At 49.1% G+C, this 16,387-nt stretch overlaps 1 protein-coding gene across 1 annotated transcript; it reads left to right on the forward strand.

Moving 5' to 3' along the window:
* Nucleotides 1–506: 506 nt before the first annotated feature.
* MFSD9 (major facilitator superfamily domain containing 9) lies at nucleotides 507–14,652 on the forward strand. Its single transcript, XM_004007326.5, has 6 exons — nucleotides 507–680; nucleotides 3,423–3,510; nucleotides 4,644–4,687; nucleotides 8,080–8,209; nucleotides 9,921–10,130; nucleotides 11,700–14,652. Exons 1-6 carry the CDS (start codon nucleotides 507–509, stop codon nucleotides 12,509–12,511), a joined length of 1,458 nt encoding a protein of 485 aa, XP_004007375.3. The 3' UTR covers nucleotides 12,512–14,652.
* The last annotated feature ends 1,735 nt before the right edge of the window (nucleotides 14,653–16,387 follow it).

The following is a 16,387-nucleotide window of genomic DNA, read 5'->3' on the forward strand; positions in this document are numbered from 1 at the left end:
TTGTATTAATATATAGACTCCTCACCCCTCCAGGAGGCTGGTCCACACTGGGTCCTCCTGTGTTTCAAGTGGGAAAAACGAAGCTGGGAGGGGCCAAGGGTTCTTTCTCCAGGTCAGTCACTGACAACTAGGCACGCCCAGTCTGAGTTTCTTCCCGCCAAAGCCGGCGATCCCCTCGGACACCCCGTCACTTCTGAGCTAAAAGCTCATCATCGCAATTCCCTCCAGCCAGGCAATGGCGGAGGGAAGCGGGCTGTTTATCCCCAGGGTGCGCAGAGCATCATCACCACCATCACAAAACTGGCGCGTCCTGCACTCACGCCCACTCTCTGGGCGGGGCGCGAAGCCGCGGGGCCACGCGGAGCCCGCCTCGCTGCGCCTGCGTCGGAAACACCGCCCCAGAAAGAAGGTGAGCGGCGCGCGGCTCTGCGCCGGCGCAGCCGCTTGCTTCCGCCGGGGGCGGGGCCGGCGGGGCCGGTGCCCTCGGCGCACAGCCCCCCGCGCGCATGCGCATGGAGCCGGGGGACCAGACCTGCAGCATGGCCCCGGACCGGGGTTTGGTATCAGCAACACAGAGACCGCGGCGAGAGCCCGGGACAGGGACCCAGGAGGGGGCTCCTGGCCCCGGTGCTGTTCGAGCCCGCCGCTTCCTGCTCTGTCTTTACCTGGTAGGCTTCCTGGTGAGTAACTGCGGGGCCAGCGGGCTGCGTCCGCGACCTGGAACCCGACCAAGGTGCTTTTCCTTGCACATCCTGGGTGGTCGCTAGGCTCTTAGAGGGCTGGAAACCTGCGATCCGCCTGGTGATGCCTCCCTACCTCTCAGGTCCCTTCTTGCCCCACACTCCCCCTTCATGCTGCACCTGGCCACAGATGAGGCTTGCCCCTCTCGCCCACTCGGAGTCCAGTTCGCCCTCACCCTCACCCCAGCCCCGCGATTTAAGACTCTCCAGCACCAGGCTCAGGTGTGACTCGGTGATCGAGCCACTCACAAGGGTGACCCCGGGTGGTAGATGCTGTGACAGGTGCGTCGCCCAGCAGTGCGGTGGCTACAGGTGTGGTAGGAGCACACAGGCCCTTTTTACTAGACTATGTAGGAAAGTCGCTGTTGATAACACCACTTGGGCAGAATTTAAGTTGTATTCACTTTAATCTTGAAATTTACAGAATTAAAAATATCACTATAGCTAACTTGGCTGGCATTTCCAATGCCACAGACTCTAGTGTCTTTAAATTGTTTTGTTTTCTATTAATTTCTACTGGAGTTTAGTTGCTTTACAATGTTCTTGTTGGTTTCTTCTGTACAACAAAGTGTACAACAAAGTCGTATGTATACATACATCCCCTCTTCTTTAGATTTCCTTCCCTCTAGTTTCTTTAACTTTTAACTGATGCTGCCACATTTCGCACATAAAATGTAACACTGTTCAGACATAACCATTTTGATCTCTAACAGTGCAATACAGATCATTATTAACAATGAGATGCAGTGCCTGTTATATTCAATCACAATATACTTTTTAAACAATTATTTACTTTTGGCTATTCTGGGTCTTCGTTGCTGCTTGTGGGATTTTTCTCGCTGCAGAGAGCAAGGACTGCTCTCTGCGGCAGTGCCTGGGCTTCTCTTGCTCCGTGGCACATGGAATCTTCCCAGGCCAGGGATCGAACCTGTGTCCCCTGCATTGGCAGGTGGGTTCTTAGCCACTGTGCCACCAGGGAAGGCCCAGAATAGCCTTTGAAAGTCGCTTCCTTATCTAGGACAGGGCCCTGGACCAAGCAGAATGCTGAGCACACAGCATCTGAAACTGTCCCGACACAGACACAGGGCCTTCTGGAAGTTTCCACTCAGGCTGACTGGCTCACCTTCAGGCTGCAGCCTCTCCCTGGAAAAAACAACGGTGACTCCTCAAATGAAGTCTGACCCCTGCATTCAGTTTAATGCTGCACACTGCCTGAGCCTTCCCCGCCTTCCCAAACCTCCCTCCTCAGCCTTTTCTGGCTTATTTTGTCCACAGCACGTATCGCCTCTAACCTAACAATTTCCTCATTCGGTCCTTTCTTGGTGGCCTTCTCCCCCCTAGAATGTGAATTCCACCTGGGAAGGGAGCTTTATAGTTTTGTTCACCAACGAATTCCAAGTGCCCGGACAGCGTCTGAAACAGGACAGGTGTTTCAGGAACATCTGGAAAGGTGTTACCATGGGCTCCCTCCCAGGATTCCCGTGGGCCAGCCCCCCACAGCCCTGTCCTGTCACCAGCTCCCCAGGGATGGCTGCGGGCTCTGCTGATGGAGCCTCCCGCATTCCAGAGGCGTGAAGCCGCTTACCCGGTGCTCCTGGTTCAAGCTGCTGTCCTTCCGAATGCTCTCTCGGAGGCTGTGCCGCCAGCGGATCAGGATCTCCTTAGCCTGCCTCTCACTTGTGTCCGCCGTCAGATTGTGTCGGTTGTAGGACAAGGTCTGAAATGAAGACACCTGTGACATTTTACTAAAACGCTGATCACTGCCCGGAAGTTCCAGCGCTTCACTACACTTCTTTGGCTTTGCACTTTGAAGAGATATTTAATGATGAACGTACAGAGGGGGAAAAAAAAAGAAGAGAAGTTAACACTTGGGCAGAATTAGGTACATTTTCAGAGGACTTCCCTGGTGGCTCAGACGGTAAAGCATCTGTCTACAATGCGGGAGACCTGGGTTCAATCCCTGGGTTGGGCAGATCCCCTGGAGAAGGAAATGGCAATCCACTCCAGTACTATTGCCTGGAAAATCCCATGGACAGAGGAGCCTGGTAGGCTACAGTCCATGGGGTCGCAAAGAGTCAGACACACTGAGTGACTTCACTTTCACTTTCAGAGCTTTCCAGGTGGCGCTAGTGGTAAACAATCTGCTTGCCTATGCAGGAGACACCAGAGATGCGCCTTGGATTCCTGAAAGGCTAGAGTTTAATCCCTGGGTGGGGAATATCCCTTGGAGAAGGAAATGGTAGCCCATTCCAGCGTTTTTGCCTGAAAAATTCCATGGACAAAGGATGTTGTAGGGTTATGCTCCTTGGGGCCACAAAGAGTCAGATACAACTGTGCTAAGAAGCATGCATTAAACTTTACAGACTGTTGAGCACCTTGCATTGAGGTTGGGGGAGGAGAATGTCTTCCTGCTTCTCTCCTGGCTCAGTAAAGCTCAGCACCCTAACCTCAGTTAGGCACCAGACTGGAGAGTCATGGCAATGGCTGTAACACACTGTATATGGATTTCTCCATACCTTAACCAGATGAGTGTATCTTACTGTAGAATGCAATTATGAGTTCTTGTTTGCTCAAAAATTTAGATATTGTCCTTAAAAAAAATCAGTTTAGAATCAGGATTCCACTTTAAAAATACCCAGGCCTCTGTTTCCAATTTGCATTAAGCAGCAATTTGTTGTTTAGGATTTGTTTGGTGTGAGCATGGTCGTCCCTTTACTGAGCGTTCATGTCAAGTCTCTTGGAGCAAGTCCAACGGTTGCTGGGATAGTAGGTGAGTAGGTTAATCCTGCAGCTTTTCAGAGTACTGAATTTTAAGCCCCCTAAACTGAGTTCCCTGGAAACAAATCAGTCTTTTAGCTAAGTAATATCCAAAGGTAAAATGAAAAGAGTATAAGATGAATTTTCAGAATATTTCAAAGTCTGTCCTGGAGCAAATGTGATTCATCTTTTCCTGGACTACGTATATTCAGAGAGGTTTCCTGGTACAGTTCACCCCCATGCCCTGCCCCACCAATGCCGTCACAGATAACTTACTAAGTCTCTCCAGGGGCTCTGGTCATGCCTGTTAATAAGAGTTAGGTATTGACGCCTGCTGGCAGGGACCTGTAACCTAATGGGAGACCAGAGAGACATGATCTACAGAAATCACACCACGAAGAACAGATTGCTTACAGGCTTCCTTCACCACCACCAGAAGACCTTAGAGGGCTTCTCTCTCTGTGCAGCATAGTATCTCCATTCAGAAGTTGTCGATTTACCCAGGGAACAGTGAGGGTAGGATTCTGCTAATTAATGAGAAATTGATAAAAACTCACAGCCTTTGATCATTCACAAACGAGAAGAGCAGATGTGTTGGAGGAGTTTTGTACATAATATCTGGAAACTCCTGAGCCATGCTATGGCTTGTATTTCCCTGGAAAAGTTTATGTTGAGTTATACTGGCCCGCCCAGCAGAGGGAAGGGGTCTTTGAAGAGCGGAAGGAATATATTCTGTGATAGGATGGAGCTGAAAGCGCTCCATAAAACTTTCCAAGTTCTTTACAAAGCAAGCATTTTATACAACTGAAATGTTAGAGACATAGGAGGCAATGTTAACATTTTAAGACTTGGTCGAGACTTTGTGGGATTCAGATTTCTACTCCTGTGCACATGCCTCATGCAGGGTAAGAAGCGCTGTCTCAAGATCCCTAAGGGTGACGTCAGCATTCAGTCTGTTTTCTGCTTTGCCTCACTTTTACTCTGAAGACCTGTGCTAAACACTGTATGACCTGACTCTTCCATCTGAAAAGAGTATGGGGTCGTTTCCTTTTTAAAATGGTCATTTTCTCCTAATGCTTTCTATTAACTTTATCCACCTTCTTGACAAACTTAGCTTACTTAGCAGGTGTCACTTGTTTTTTGCAGGCTCCTCCTATGGCATTTTGCAACTCTTCTCCAGCACGCTAGTGGTAAGTTCTCTTCCGTCCGGCAGCACATCCCCAAAGCCCCCATGCCTCTGAGGGCCATCCACCGTGCTATAGAAAAGCCACGGCTTGAGGTTTTCCCAAAAGCAAGTGTGTGGATGGCGAGGACCTAAGTGTCCTTAGACCAAGAAAGATGCGTTGGTCATCTCTCTCCCTTAGTCAGTCTCTGAGAAGACATAGGCCTAAAGGGGTTGGATGGCTGGATCTAAAAGGACCTGGTTGAGTCAGAGTGAGTGCCTGCTTTTTAAATCATAACGTGTTCTTCCCAGGATTCCTTTTTACTAGGAGAAGAGGATACAAACAGACATTATGACCAGTTTTATGTGTTTTAAGTAACTGACAGTCATCAAATCCATTCAGATCCTAGGATTCTAGGTGAAGCTGTGCCTTTTGAATGACATGGCTTATCAGTTATAAAACTTAAGTGTATGGACAAAGGAGCCACTGGCAGTGATGGGTTGGACATTGACCACAGAAAGTAGAAAGATCCAGAGCTGATCTCGCCAACCCCACCCACTTCTTCTTTTATTATTGGCCATGCTGTTTGGGCGTGTGGGATCCTAGTTTCCCGACCAGAGATCAAACTGGTGCCCCCTATGTTGGAAGCCCGGAGTCTTAACCACTGGACCTCCAAGGCAGTCCCCACCACTCCTGCTTCTGACCGTGCAATGGCTTGAGATTCAGAATCCTTCACTGATTCTGTCTGCCCTCTGTGTAACACTGATCCTGGGGTCTCGGCCTCCGGAGGTTCATGCTGTTCAAACAGAAAAGGCAGGGACTGATCAGCTGTGACCTTGGTCTAAATAACTGGTCTCACCTCGAGTGAGCACCAGGTGTACAGCACTGTGCTTCCCAAGAGTGGCTCATGTGTGAAATATATTTTAACATCAAAGGGCAATCTGGTGAGATTCCATTACAGATTCTCAGATAACTAAACAGCTACTCCCTGATTTATCTTTGTTACTGTGTTTCATGCTTTAAATTGGCATAGCAGTAATAGTCATATTCTCATTTAATCATTAAAATGACCCGGGAAAGTAGTTAGTAGTCTGCCTTTTATTGAGGAGGAAATTAAAACTTAAAAAGTTAAAGTAATTTGACAAGGTTACCTAATCTCAGTATCTAAACTCTTAAGTGCTTTTTTCTCTCCATGCCATCTGCCACTGCCTTAATGATCTAGTAAACAGATAGCAAATATCAAACTGTATAGGAAACCAATGTATTTACTTGTAGGGCAGCACGTCATATTTCATATTCTTTCTCATGAGAGAACCGTCTGGGATACATCTTAGTAAATATCTTTTCTGTTGTCTTTGGGAACTCCATACCAAAATACTTTATATGTGTGTGTATATTGGCTTCCCAGGTGGTTCAGTGGTAAAGAATCCGCCTGCCGATGTAGGAGACACAGTTTTGATTCCTGGGTTGGGAAGATCCTTTGGAGGAGGACATGGCAACCCACTCCAGTATTCTTGCCTGGAGAATCCCATGGACAGAGGAGCCTGGCGGGCTACAGTCCATGGGGTTGCAAAGAATCGTACACAACTGAGTGTTCACACACGTGTATATACTGGACCAGTTAAATCGCAGTGTGTTTTAAATACCCAAGTGCCTTTCTTCTACTGGACTCTGACCTCCCTGAGAATCTAGACCGGGCTTGATTTGTTTACGTATGTTCATTAGCAGCCTTTATCAGAGAACCTGGAACACAGCAGCGCTTTATGAGTTTTTATTGCCAGGCACGGCCCAACCCTGTTTTTCATATTGGTCCTTTGCTGTATGATAGTAGTACTTACAAAGCACATTTCATAGCTCTCAGCTGTAATTTAACGAGACCCTTCCTTAGACAGCCTTCAGTTAAAGGAAGACCTACTTAAAGGGTCCTCTTTAACCACTGCTTTTGTAAGTACATATTGTAATTAAAAGTTTTATAAAAACATTTTAATTTTATAAATATTTTCGAAGAAAAGGTTTGCTAAATCACGTGAGGTTTAATATTTTTTCCATATGTGTATTTTAATAAAAATGACCAAAATTTATTATCTGTGATATGTCAGGCTCTACTCTCAGCACATTATTAGATTTAATCTTCGTAATAACCAGTCTCAACCACCAGGCTGGGAGTTGTGGGTTTTTAATGATTCATTTTAACTCAACGAATGTAGCAAGTGTCGATGGGGAAGAGGAGTGGCTGAGGCAGATATGATTACTCCGACTTTATGGTAGAGAAACTGACCTCAGAGATAACGCCTGTGTGTGTAATTACATTGACTGATGCTTGGGCCATATGTGAAATGACAAGAGTTCGGAGCCGAACCCAGACAGCCTGGCCCAGGGTGTTAACTGCCAGATTACATCATGCCCTATGAACACGGGAGGCCAGTGACCTCTCCCACATTGAAAGAGGGGAGAATTTCTAAAAACCCGTTGAAAAGTGAGGAAAGATAGAAGCAACTGTTTCACAACATGAAATGATGTTCAAGATATACTGTTAAGTGGAAAAGCGTGTTCCAAAACGGAATGTATAGGATGGTCATTTTGTTAAAAACATAGGGGGCTTCCCTGGTGGCTCAGTGGTGAAGAATCCACCAGCCAGTGCAGGAGACACAGGTTCAAGCCCTGGTCTGGGAAGATCCCACGTGCCGCAGAGCAGCTAAGCCCGTGCACCCCAACTGTGGAGCGTGTGCTCTGGAAGCTGTGAGCCACAGATCGTGAGCCTTGTACTGCAGCTGCTGAAGCCCATACCCTCGAGCCCATGCTCCGCAGCAAGAGATGATACCACAGTATGAAACCCGTACACCACAGCGGGAGAGTAGCCCCTGCTCTCTGCACCTAGAGGAAAGCCCATGCAGCGATGAAGACCTGGCACAGCCAAAAGTATATGTATAAATGTTTTCTGAAAAGTATAAAGGGAAGAAATGATCAGGTCTCAAGGGACTATTAAAAAAAACTGTAGATTCAGGATTACGAGGTTTTATATTCATTTTGTTTTTCAGTGTTTTCTAAATTTCTAAACCATGAATATAGTTGCTAAGAAGTTAAGTTGCATATAAAGTATTGAGGATGAAGACAAAACGAGGCTTTAGAAATTATCCTTCACCATCTCCACAGCCATTCTTTGCTATTAGGTCATCATAGATGCTTCCTTTGGTATCTTAGGCTGTTGAAAAAAAAAAAACTGTGTTGTATTTTCCCATTCCACATGGGAAAGGCCGGAGAACATAACTTACGTGGCAAGGGGCGTAACAGAATTGATCTATGGATCTTAAACCCGATTCCCCCGTGATTTCCACCGGGTCACGTGTTGGGGTGTTTCCGGGCCGGCCAGGTTGTTTTAGGAGGAGTCAGAGGCTTTCCCCTGTCCCCTGCTTTCTCAGGGCTGCTGGAGCGACGTCGTCGGAAGACGCTCTTCCCTACTGGTGTGCATCCTGTTCAGCGCCCTGGGTTACCTTCTGCTTGGAGCGTCTACCAACGTGTTCCTGTTCACCCTGGCTAGAGTCCCTGCGGGTGAGTTCTCGCCCCGTGGGTGTCCATCCAGAACAATCAGTTTCTGCGTCTGCATCGAGAGAGCCTGTCCCTGCCTAGCAGTGCCTCTTTGATCAGACTTTATTTTTTAATATTTATTCACTTTTAGCTACACAGCGTCTTTTTTGTCTGCACGGGCTCGCTCTCATCGCAGAGCGGGGGCTCTTCTCTGGCTGGGGTGTGCAGGTTTCTCTTCCCTTGTGGCAGAGCATGGACTCTTAGAGCGCGTGGGCTTCAGTAGTTGTGGCTGTAGGGCTTCACTGCCCTGCAGCATGTGGGGTCTTCCCAGACCAGTGATCGAACCCATCTCGTTGGCACTGCAAGGCGGATTCTTAACCACTGGACCGTGAGGGAAGTCCCTGGTTAGACTTTATGTGCAGAGCCTGTCGTGATGATTGCAGTCAGGGCTGTCAACACCGGCAGCTGCTGTCGATCAAGCCCTCGGCGCCGCCAGGCTCTTTTGACTGCTCCAGATTACAGACCTTGCCCTCACAGAGCCTGGAGCCCTCCTCACCCCTCAACATGAACACCCACGCCTCAGTCGTAGGACCTGCGCTGCAGTCCACCTCTCTCTGCATCCGGTCAGTAGGAACTCCCTGCATGTCTTCAGCCAGCAGCGCATTTGCTGTTCTCTCCCTTGGCGAGCTTATAGTTTTGAAATTGGGCTTCCCGACCTCAAATTGAGAACAGTAGCAGCCGTCAGGCCCTCCATATGTTGGTCAGGACACTAGACGGCCTGTGGCTTTAGCACCCATCCACGTGTGAGTGTGTGTGGGTGTTCAGCAGATGGTGACACACACGCGTCCGTTATATCAGCACAAGCTTGAGGGATATAAAGTTGTTACGTACGTTGTCATCTCTCTTTAAGGCAGGTCGCAGCTTTCCGTTTGGCAACAAACTCCCAAGCTGCTTGTGGTAGAAAGTTGGCATTGGTTAGATGACCGTGTCGTGGTGTTTTTATACTTTTAGTCACGCTCAGTCTTTCACACCCCTGCTCTGTTTGTCTTGATAGCACCTATTGCCCTCCCGTGTCTTGTGTGTGTGTAAAATGATATGTAGGCTCTGTGAGAACAAGGATGAGTGTGTGTTTTATTTCGGTTTCTTGCTCTCTGTTCTTTGCGTTATCCTCAGGGTCACAGTGAGTGCTGGGCTTGCAGAAGGCATGTGGGAATTGTTTATTTACGGAGCAAATAAAGAGTGGTCAGTCTTTGCATAGAAACCACCGTGAACTGCACTTGGACCGCAGACGTGGCTGGAGACCCTGGAATGTCCTGATGGGGGGTGGATAAGCTGAGGGCTCCGGGGGCTTGGTTTAGATGCAGGTGGCCCACTCGGGTCTGGGGCCGGGCCAGGAGTCCAGCCACAGTGGGATGGGACCTGCAGGCCTTAGAACAGAGGTCCCCAACCTTTCTGACATCAGGGACAGGTTTCATGGAAGATAGCTTTTCTGTTAGGGGGACAAGATGTTTCGGGGTGATTTAAACACATCACATTTCTAATGCACTTTATTGTTATTACATCAGCTCTACCTCAGACCATTAGGCATTAGATCCTGGAGGGTGGAGACCGCTGCCTTAGAGGGTCACAGAAAATTGAGATCAGAACTCCATCAGGGACGGAGATGAAGCTCAGGATCCCAAGAGAGATGCTTTTGGTTGGAAAATGCACAGACGTGTTTCTTATCACCTCGCAGGTATCTTTAAGCACACACTCTCCATCTCAAGGGCCCTGCTAGCTGACCTGGTCACAGAGGAGGAACGGCCGGTGGTGCTGGGACAGTTCAACACGGCGTCCAGCATGGGCTTCATCTTGGGCCCAGTGGTCGGCGGGTATCTGGCTGAGCTGGATGGTGGGTTTTATCTCACGGCCTTCGTCTGCTCTTCTGTCTTCATTCTCAACGCTGGTAAGTTGGCATGAGTCATGAGGAGGTGGTCTGCTTGATGTGATTATCCCCACCAGTCTTATCCACTTTCTCTCATTACAGTGTTTTCCTTAGAATGTATTGTGTTCGTGCTCAGTGTTATCCAACTCTTTGCAACTCCATGGACCAGGCTCCTCTGTCCATGAAATTGACAGGCAAGAATATTGAGTGGGTTGCCATTTCTTTCTCCAGGGGATCTTCCTGACCCAGGAATCGAACCCGCATCTCCTGTGTCTCCTGCATTGCAGGCAGATTCTTTACCTAGTAGCCCTTTCTTAGGATAGACAGACTCATTACTCACAGAGGACAGTCAGGTCACATCGGCCCTGCTGGGGGCCGCTCAGTGGCTCCCGTCATGTGTGTGCCTGTGGGTCTGTCTGTCTGTCTCACGCCCACTTGGTGTAGGCCGGCCACCCTCTGCCTCCCCCACAAATGTCGGCTTCTTCTCACAGGAGGACCCTAATCCCATCTTTCCTCCACCTACAGTATTCTTTTCACATATCTATACTGACTGTTTCTTGGCTGATCATTCAATATTCAGATGTTTGCTTCCTTAGACTGGCCATCCCTGATCGTTGTCTAAAATAACTCAATTTTTTGGTAGCACTTTTAAAATCAGCAATTTATTTTCTTATGTTCTGTTCCCCCAGTACGTACACAGTTAGAAAATAAAGTCCACAAGGATAGGGGCATTCGGGCAACATTAGTTGCTGTGATTGTGATTGTTTTATCATCATTTTAAATTATACTCTTCCTCTTGGTTCATCAACAACAGTCCTTTTGCACTTGTATCAAGATTCTGTGAAACGTCCAAGGCCCTTTGTCAAGGATCAGGACAGATGAAAAGCTCTCACAGGCCCACGTTCTCTGTGGTTAGTTTTCTGCATGAATCAGTTGTCCCTCAGCTCCCAGCCCACCTACACTGTGTTTCGAGGAACCACAGGGATCAGTGTTGTTGGTGAGAACAGCCCCAGGCGGGCCTGAGCAGCACCGGTCCATGTGGCGCTTAAGTGATGAAGGGCTGAAAACCACGGGGATGAATTCAGAAAGATGTCCAAGAAGGGCAGGTTTCAGTGTGAAAGAAAGGGTCATTCGCTCAGTCGTGTCCAACTCTTTGTGACCCCATGGACCGCAGCACTCCACGCTTCCCTGTCCATCACCAACTCCCAGAGCTTATTCAAACTCATATCCGTCGAGTCGGTGATGCCTTCCAACCATCTCATCCTGTGTCCCCTTCTCCTCCTGCCTTCTGTCTGTATCAGAATCTTTTCCAGTGAGTCAGTTCTTCGCGTCAGGTGGCCAAAGTGTTGGAACTTCAGCTTTAGCATCAGTCCTTCCAATGAATATTCAGAGTTGATTTTCTTTCTTAAGGTGAATAGCAGAATTCTGATATCAAAACGGAGTCTAAGTAGCTGTGGGAATGGTTAAAAACAGGTTTCAAAAATCCACCTAGTAGGTGGACTAATACAGGAAAACAGAGTAGTCGCTCCCCCCGAGGAGGCCCTGCATGGATTCTCTGCGGCTCTAACAGATCTCGTGCCGTGTTGACAGGTCTCGTTTGGCTGTTTCCATGGAGTGAAGTAAAACTCAGCGGTCCACAGGATGACTTGCCACGGGGTAGGAACCAGGCGCTTTGGGGAAAGACAGACTCTGCCGTGCAGAGGGCGGCCAGTGCCCAGGCGACCCCAGCCAGCCCCCAGGGGACCCCAGTGAGCAAGGGGCCGGCCCGACTGCCCTGGGCGGAGGTGCTGGCCACCCTGTGGGGCCTGAGGAGCCTGGTGCTCTCTGCCCTGTGGGTCGTGTTCGTGGTGCGCCTGCTGATGGCTGTGGCCGTCATGCTCTACTACAGTAACTTTGTCCTGGCCCTGGAGGAGCGCTTCGGCATGGGGCCCAGGGCGGCTGGCTATCTCACCAGCTGCAGCAGCGCCCTGGGCGTCCTGGCCGGCTTCGCCCTGGGGCCCCTCCTGCGGCTGTATGGCCACCAATCTTACCTGCTCCTGCTGCACTCCAGCGTGCTCACGTCTACACTGCTGCTGCTCTTCGCCTCGGCACGCAGCCTGGACGTCGCGGTCGTCTGCTCTGTGCTCCTGTCCTTCTCCACCGCCATTGGCAGGACCTGCATCACTGATCTCCAGCTGACCGTGGGCGGGGTGCGGGCTGGCGGCAGCCTTCTGGGCATGGGGCAGTCGGTGACAGCCGTGGGCCGGGTCCTTGCCCCCATCCTCTCGGGGGTGGCCCAGGAGGTAAGCCCCTGCGGCCCTCCCGGCCTGGGGGCGGCCTTAGGCTTTGTGGCTGTTGTCATCATGTCACGAAACAGACCTCACTCTGGTGGCCAAGGGGGTGAGGAATTAAAAAGCGAGTAGGTGGATTTAGCAGCAGGAAGAGACAAAACCCGAGGTGTGTGGATGTGGACAGAGGCCCCAGGATGGATGCTATGGAAAGGACCGATGGTAAAGAGAAGTGACTTCTCTCCAAAAAGAAGCTCTGGTGGTGGCTATCCCATCAGGCTTGTGGGACGGGTAGAATCAAAGCAGTACATAGACACATGAAGACGGGAATTTGGCAGGAGGGGAAGGTAGTCAGCATTCCCCCAAGAGTCTGCTCTTCATCTGGCCAGTGAGCCTGCGGTTTTCAAGGGGAAATGGTGGTGGGCTCACAGAGCAGGACACGTGCCAGGAGGGGAGAGACTGCAGGAATGTCCCTGCTGAACAGAAATAAGGAAACATGAATGAAATGCTGGTCAGCTGGATGCAATATCAGGTGAAATTTGATGAGCTCCAAGGAGGCTTTTCTGCCACCAAAATGCCAGAGATCAAAGAAGTTGCTGTGCTGAAACCAGTCTGTCCCTTCTTCAGGGCCTCACAGCATTCCACCCGGGGAGCTGGCTCAAAACCAGAGATGCCCATCTGAGCCCGTGGACCCAGGCGAAGCCCTGGAATCTGGGGTGTTCAGTGAGTCCTGTTCCCAGTTTCTCCTGGAGGTAGAGAAAGGCTCATTCCAAGACCTGCTGGTTTGGATTAAAGTCAAGTCAGAGACTCGGTTGTTATTAATAGCTAATGCATTTGGGTTGTCTGTTAAAATCATGCAATCACACACAGTGGGTTCTGCTTCCCCCGGCTCTTGGCATCACACTGTATACCAGGGGAACTCAGTCCTAGGGCCCCTTCCCCTGTGCCCAGGGTCCCTGAGGCCCCCACCCTGCAGAGGCCCAAGCCTGCCTGCAGCCACATCTCCCAGAGACCAGGCGTGATGACCTGTCTGCTCCTGGAAGAGGGGAAAGAACCTGGTGGAGAAACCAAATCAAATGCTTTTCAGATGAACGTCATCTTCAGGATAAGAGAGAGACTGGCATCAGGCCCTGTCATAGGTGCTACAGCATCTTTGTTGAAAATCATTTCCTCACTTTGATGTTGACATCACACCTGAGAACAGAAGCGCTGTGTTGACCTACAGGGAAACGTTCTGGGTGCCTCCAGGGACCTCTGAAGCAGGGTGAGCACAGATGGCCCAGGAGGCTGCAGGCACTTACTGACTTTCCAAGGTGACATCAGTTACTGGTACAAACGGTTTAGGGGCCCCCTGTCCACACAGATCCCCAGAGCTCACATTCCTTTCGGTCCTTTTAATCAGTCTGCTAGGGTTGGATTCCAGTCTTCCACCTGATGTGTGTAATTATAAATGATGCTTTAATACACGAATCTGTTATGACTTTAATACTTGCAGAGTGGAAAACAATTGTTCTGCTGCTGCAGACGTGTGTTGGGTAAACTCAAATATTTATGGTGAAGAATTAACTGCAGGTTTGAAGATTGTCCTTGTTCCTGTTTAGCTACAAGAAAAATGTTAGCTTCTAATTAAGTGTGACTTTTGTACAAGCGCTTTTGAGGAAACCAAAATATGATATAAAATGGCCTCGCTCTGAGTGAGTGTACCAAGTTGTCACAGAGATTAGACTCAAAAGAACACTGTATAATCAAGGGTTTATGCAATGAAGGAGAATTTCAAAAGAATTTCTCCAAAGATTGTCTTTTCTTCACTCTCAGAAATAGGTTTCTGAGAAGCTCTTAGATCTAGCTATGTGTTTATTTTTTTAAAACTGTAGCACTTTAGTTTTGAAGTTAAAGCCTGTACACTTAATGAGGTTTTATAACGAACTAGGGACAGAAATACCGAGAACCCTAAAAATTGATCTCAGTGTGGAGAGCAGAAACACACTTGGTATTCTCTACTACTACAAATTTTAGTGTTTGGTTCGTGTGAATTTTTCAGATATTTATATTAGATAGTCTAACATGTTGCTACTCGAAGTGTGGCCCGGGGACCAGCCACGTCCCGTCCCTGGAGCTCCTCGGACATGCAGACACTGGCCCACCCCACAGCTGCGGAAGTCATGTGCACAAGACGCCCAGCTGCTTTGTTTGCACAGTGAAGTGTGAAAACCACCACTAGTCTGATGGACACTGTTTATAATATGGCCTCAGGGAAATTAAATCTGCTCAAAGTTTGTGTTTTGTTTGTTTTTTTAATTTTGAGTATCTTCTGTCATCTTTCGTAATGCATTACGTCAAGCCACATGAAATTGCAGTTTTTTTATGTCAAAAATATCTGAGGTTTACATCTGGTTCAACTTAAATTAACTGTTATGATGAAATCTCACTTCAGAGACATTGAATGTGCCCAAGAAGTTTGTAAAGGAAATGGCCCCCGTCCAGCACTGTGTTAGCAGAGCTGGTACATTCTCTGAAACAGCCTGGGGTTTGGGCATCCGAAAGACTTGGCCTTTTCCAAAGAGAAAGGCGCGCCTATGTACATGTCCACCTGTTCACATGTTCAGAGAGATGAGCAGGGAGGGAGCGGAGTGTGCCTGGCTAGCAGAGACATGTACCCGGCTCCACACCCGGGGACCTGTGCCCTCCTGGATCCTGAGGTGTGGAGGGTTATACCTGGAGCATGGAAGCAGGGGCTAGAGTGAGGGGCTCCTTTGCCCTGGCTCCATGTTCGAGTCCCCTGATGCCCAGAGCCTGCCCTGCACCTCAGGGCAGCCCCAGGTGCTCAGCGTACACCCAGAGCTGAGCAGCATGGCGTTAAATCACCAAGGGCTTACCCGCCAGGCTCAGGGTAACGTTGTGTGCTAACATAACTGGGAGCCCTAAGCATTCATGCTGGATGGTGTTCCAGGGGCCTTCACATTCCAGGAAGCCCCTTCTGGCTGCAGGGAGGAGACCAGCTGGAGGCTGGAAGGAGTAGTCTGGGCTGAGCAGCCGGGGCAGAGGGGGGCATGAGGCTGGAGGGAGACCGAGGGAGGGAGAGGAGCCTCTCCCAGAGGCTTCAGGGAGACCTGGGAGGAGCTGCGGTGCCGCCCAGGTGTCTGGTCTGGTGGAGCTCTGCCAGCTTTGAGAGGCTCCTCCCAGGTGTCCAACACGTTGTGCCCTTCCTGTGTTACCTGGCAGGGAACATTTATGGAACATTCAGAACACTGAGAAGGCGTCTTTTTCTGAGGACACGTGTAGGTATGGAGCAATCTGTCGGGGTGAGAAGCAACCCACTTGGGGAAATTTTAGGCATCTGGAAGGGAAGAGCTTTTCATTTGGAATCCACAGTAAAAGCCAGCCTGGCCTTCCCAGGTGGTGCAGTGGTAAAGAATCTGCCTGCAGTGCAGGAGCTGAGGGAGACCCAGTTTCAATCCCTGGCTCAGGAAGATCCCCTGGAGGAGGAAATGGCAACCCACTCCAGTATTCTTGTCTGGAGAATTCCATGGACAGAGGAGCCTGGCAGGCTACAGCCCATGGGGTCCCAAAACAGTCAGACACGATTTAATGACTAAACAACATTCTAAAATACATCTTGATAGTAAAAACAACAAGCCCTTGGCTTGTAAACCATATCATATCCAGTATATACATAATCTGAAATTTATTCTACACTGATGGTGAGCCAATTGTTTTCAGGTCATCACAGTAGAATTTATTTCTAATTTGATATAAAAATACTAACTTACTTAAAAGTGAAAGTTTAAGTCGCTCAGTCATGTCCAACTCTTTACAATCCCATGGACTACACAGTCCATGGAATTCTCCAGGCCACAATACTGGAGTGGGTAGCCGTTCCCTTGAACCCAGGGATCAAACCCAGGTCTTCCACATTGCAGGTGGATTCTTTACCAGGTGAGCTATCAGGGAAGCCCAACTTACTTTAAAGCATTATTTTTACTTTAGATCTGTTTTTCTCAAGTATCTAAA

The sequence above is a fragment of the Ovis aries genome, chromosome 3 (assembly GCF_016772045.2).
Source record: "Ovis aries strain OAR_USU_Benz2616 breed Rambouillet chromosome 3, ARS-UI_Ramb_v3.0, whole genome shotgun sequence".
In the NCBI taxonomy this organism is placed as follows: domain Eukaryota; kingdom Metazoa; phylum Chordata; class Mammalia; order Artiodactyla; family Bovidae; genus Ovis; species Ovis aries.